The sequence below is a fragment of the Cydia pomonella genome, chromosome 3 (assembly GCF_033807575.1).
Source record: "Cydia pomonella isolate Wapato2018A chromosome 3, ilCydPomo1, whole genome shotgun sequence".
NCBI lineage: Eukaryota > Metazoa > Arthropoda > Insecta > Lepidoptera > Tortricidae > Cydia > Cydia pomonella.
In genome coordinates this window covers 30,920,209-30,924,519 of record NC_084705.1, presented here as the reverse complement: position 1 = coordinate 30,924,519, position 4,311 = coordinate 30,920,209, and the positions used below count along the sequence as shown (strand labels likewise).

At 47.1% G+C, this 4,311-nt stretch overlaps 1 protein-coding gene across 1 annotated transcript; it reads left to right on the top strand.

Annotated features, from left to right (window-relative positions):
• Positions 1 to 811: 811 nt before the first annotated feature.
• On the top strand, positions 812 to 1,759 carry LOC133516680 (uncharacterized). The gene has a single exon (XM_061849703.1). It carries the CDS (start codon positions 812 to 814, stop codon positions 1,757 to 1,759), a length of 948 nt encoding a protein of 315 aa, XP_061705687.1.
• Positions 1,760 to 4,311: the final 2,552 nt, after the last annotated feature.

Sequence of the window (4,311 nt, the reverse complement as noted above, 5' to 3'; positions counted from 1 at the left end):
TTTTTCAGTGTTAGCGTAGTTTAGGGTCAGAGTCCAATTACGGATATTTTTAATTAATATCTAATATCTGCTTAATAAACATTTGTGTGTTATATAATTAAAAAAGCACATATTATTTTTTTAAGGATAAGTATCGATAAGGAGATACATTGGTCAAACAACATGTTTACTCCGTTTGTTTTTGCAATCTCTTCTAGAAATATTTTTCTACAAAAAGACGGGAGTGGACGAACGTGCTATGAAAAATATAATTTTGAGTAAATAGCAGTTAAAGATGAATCAGCTGTAAAAATGTTTAACAATGGATAAGACGATGCTTTTTTGTGAAAATGCAAGATATACACTGATAAACAAATAAATATAATCATTATTTTAAAAGTATTACTATATTTTTTTAGGAAAAACATGTGGTGACCATAAACTCCACACTAATTACTGCTCCAGCGGGCCCGAAGTCAGGCGACGGCGGGAGCGGCCCGCAGCCTGGCGGTCCCTGGCTGTGACGTCACGCCCCCACCGCGGCGCGGCCGGCCGGAGCTCAGTGCATCGCCCGCGCTCGGACAGAGGCTCCCAGAGATTCGCACTAAACGCACGCCGCTTTTCTCCGCCTTATCGCTAGCCTCTGCTTACGCGCGCTACGCGATTATAATATTCTATTTAGCTTCTTTCTGTCGCCTAAACTCTTTCCGTACTTTGCACGCTTGTAATAATCTTTTAATTATTATAAATTTTATATGGATCTCCGAGTTTGATTTCTACGCCGCTGAATAGGGATCCATATCTGGTGACCGCGCGACGTTTCTAAAACGCGATGTCGGACACGGAGCACGAGCAGACAAAGGAGCCAGCGAGCGGGGCAAATGTCAAACCGCCGGGCAAGAAGGAAAACGTGGCCACGGCTCCCTCGTCGGATAATGACGTCTCGGAACCCTTAGTGTACGGCGCAGTGAATCGAGTTGCTGTTCGTTTGCCCCCGTTCTGGCCAGACGACCCAGAAATTTGGTTTGCCCAGGTGGAGGCGCAGTTTGAAGTTACGGGTACGAAGACCGACTCCACTAAATTCTACACCGTGGTCCAACAGCTAGATCAGAACGCTGCCAGGGAAGTACGCGACATCATTACAAATCCACCCGCGAAAGGCAGGTATGAAAAATTAAAATATGAATTGGTGCGACGGTTATCGATGTCACGCGACGAGCGCTTACGGAAACTTCTAGTAAAGGAGGAGCTAGGCGATCTGAAACCGTCCCAGTTTTTGCGTAAATTACAATCGCTAGCCGGTACAGGAGTGAGTGACGAATTTTTAAGATCGCTGTGGTCGAGCCGTTTGCCCATTAATGTTCAGCAAATTATCGCTTCGCAAAATGTAAGCCTCAGTGATTTAGCAGATTTAGCCGATAAAATAACTGAAATATCGCCACCTAATAATATGCTTCAAGTAGCCAGCACCAGCTCAGCGGCCGTTCCGTTGTCATTTGAGGGTATGCTTTCAAAAATGGAAGAGTTCATCACAAGCCGTATTAAATCCGAAATTACCCAACAGATCTCTCAGCTGAACATTCGAGAACGACGAGGCCGCAGCCGTACGCCACAGGGTCGAGGCAACCGGTTAGCCCGGTCTAGAAGCAGGGGTCGTCAACATTCGCAGAGCCGTACTCCAGGTATTTGTTGGTACCATAATTTATTTGGCGATGACGCCGAGAAATGCACCATCCCGTGTAGTTACAAATCTTCGGGAAACCTGAACGACAGTCAGTAGAGGCGGCAAATGACTGTCTTAAATCTACCAGCCGCTTATTTGTTACTGACAAAAATACTAAGGTGCAATTCTTAATAGATACTGGCTCAGACCTTTGCGTTTTGCCACGTAGATTCGCCCGGGACAACAGAAGGCCAACTGGTTACAGCCTGACAGCTGCAAATGGCACAGTTATTAAAACTTACGGGATAATAAAGCTGCATCCAGAATTAGGCCTGCGACGCGACTTCGCCTGGAATTTCGTGGTGGCTGACGTAGATAGGCCGATTATTGGCGCTGATTTTCTTTCATTTTACGGGTTGCTTGTTGATTGCAGAAACAGACGCTTATTGGACAGCTTGACCTTATTGTCAAGCACCGGCGTAGTCAAGACGTGCCAGCCGCCGGGCATCAAAGCTATTTCGGGTAACACAGAGTACCACAAACTTCTGGCCCAGTACCCGGACCTCATCAAGCCATCCGGCATCATGAGAGAGGTAAAGCATTCGACTGTCCATTATATACGCACTACAGCTGGACCACCTGTCTTCTGCAGACCTCGACGATTAGCACCCGACCGTTTGAAGGTAGCAAAAGACCAATTTGACGAGATGCTTCGAGACGGAACAGCTAGACGCTCAGATTCTCCTTGGGCATCTGCATTGCACCTGGCACCAAAGAAAGGGGACTCCTGGAGGCCCTGCGGCGACTACCGTGCTTTGAACGCACGCACGGTACCTGACAGGTACCCTATCAGACACATAGAAGACTTCTCGCTCAGACTATCTGGTTGTAAAATATTCTCGACACTGGATCTGGTGAAGGCTTACAACCAAATCCCAGTGTATCCTGAAGATATTCCCAAATCCGCCATTACGACGCCATTCGGATTGTTCGAATTTCCGTACATGTCATTTGGGCTCAGGAATGCGGCTCAATCATTCCAACGCTTCATGGATGAAGTTCTACGGGGCCTAGACTTCTGTTTTTCCTATATCGACGATATTTTGATTTTTTCCCAGACCCACGAGCAACACCTAGAGCATCTGAAGCAGCTGTTTCAGCGCCTGAGCGAGTATGGCATTCTATTGAACGAGGCCAAATGCAGTTTTGGTGTAAGTGAAGTCACTTTCCTAGGGTATTGCATATCAGCAGAAGGTGCACGTCCGCCGGAATCGAAAGTCACAGCCATCCAACAGTTCACGGCACCTGAAACAGCAAAAGGTTTGAGAAGATTTCTCGGAATGCTCAATTTTTATAGGCGTTTCTTACCCAAGGCTGCAGAAGAACAGGCAGCTCTACACGGCATGTTGGCTGGTTCTCACGTCAAGGACTCTAAGGTCCTGACCTGGACCCCACAGCTTCTGAACGCCTTTGAAAGATGTAAGTCCAGTTTATCAAAAGCTACTTTACTGTCTCATCCTGTCCAAGATGCTCCGCTAGCTCTAGTAACAGATGCTTCCAATACAGCCATAGGATCGGTGATAGAACAATTAATAGATGGACAGTCGCAACCTCTGGCGTTCTTTTCAAAAAAATTGAACAATGCACAGAAACAGTACAGCGCTTATGACCGTGAACTGTTAGCGATATATGAGAGCATAAAACACTTCCGCCACATGATCGAGGGACGACATTTCGTAATCTATACAGACCACAAACCGATTACGTTCGCGTTCACGCAAAAGGACCGTACCTGTTCTCCTCGTCAGTTCAACTACCTCGACCTAATTTCTCAATTTACAACAGACATTCGGCATATTTCAGGAAAGGATAACCTGACTGCCGATGCCCTCTCTAGGATTGAAGCCATTGCAACATCTATAGACCTGGAGGAATTAGCACGCCTGCAGAAAAACGATGCCGAGTTGCAGAACCTTATGTCCAGTGGATCTTCACTAAAGCTAAAGCTTGTACCAATGCAAGGTATGAATATTTCCATTACTTGCGATGTCTCTCAGTCGAAGCCACGACCGTTCATCACAAAGGAACTACGTCATCAAGTGTTCCAGTCCGTCCACGGAATGAGTCACCCAGGCGCGAGAACTACGACCAAACTGGTAACAGACAGATTCGTCTGGCCCTCCGTACGCAAGGACTTGCGAAACTGGGTTCAGAGCTGCGAGTCATGCCAACGCGCGAAAGTTCAGAGACACACTTCTGCTCCCCTAGGAAATTTCGAACTGTCAGGTTCCAGGTTTTCTCATGTTCACATAGACCTCGTGGGACCCCTACCATCTTCGTGCGACAACCGATACTGTTTAACTGCTATAGACCGATTTACACGCTGGCCGGAAGTCGTACCGCTGCAAAATATCAGCGCTGAGACGGTAGCTAAGGCATTTTGCGATACATGGATTTCAAGGTTTGGTTGTCCACAGATCGTGACCACTGACCAAGGCCGGCAGTTCGAGTCCCATCTATTTAAAGAACTCTCCAAGTTGTGCGGCATCCAACTTCAACGCACCACGGCGTACCACCCAGCTGCCAACGGTATGATCGAGAGGCTACATCGATCCTTGAAGGCCGCTATAATGGCCCACAATGAGATACGATGGACGGACGTGCTACCC

Coding starts and splice junctions, on each gene's coding strand:
- LOC133516680 (XM_061849703.1), top strand. CDS start 812: ATGTCGGACACGGAGCACGAGCAGACAAAGGAGCCAGCGAGCGGGGCA.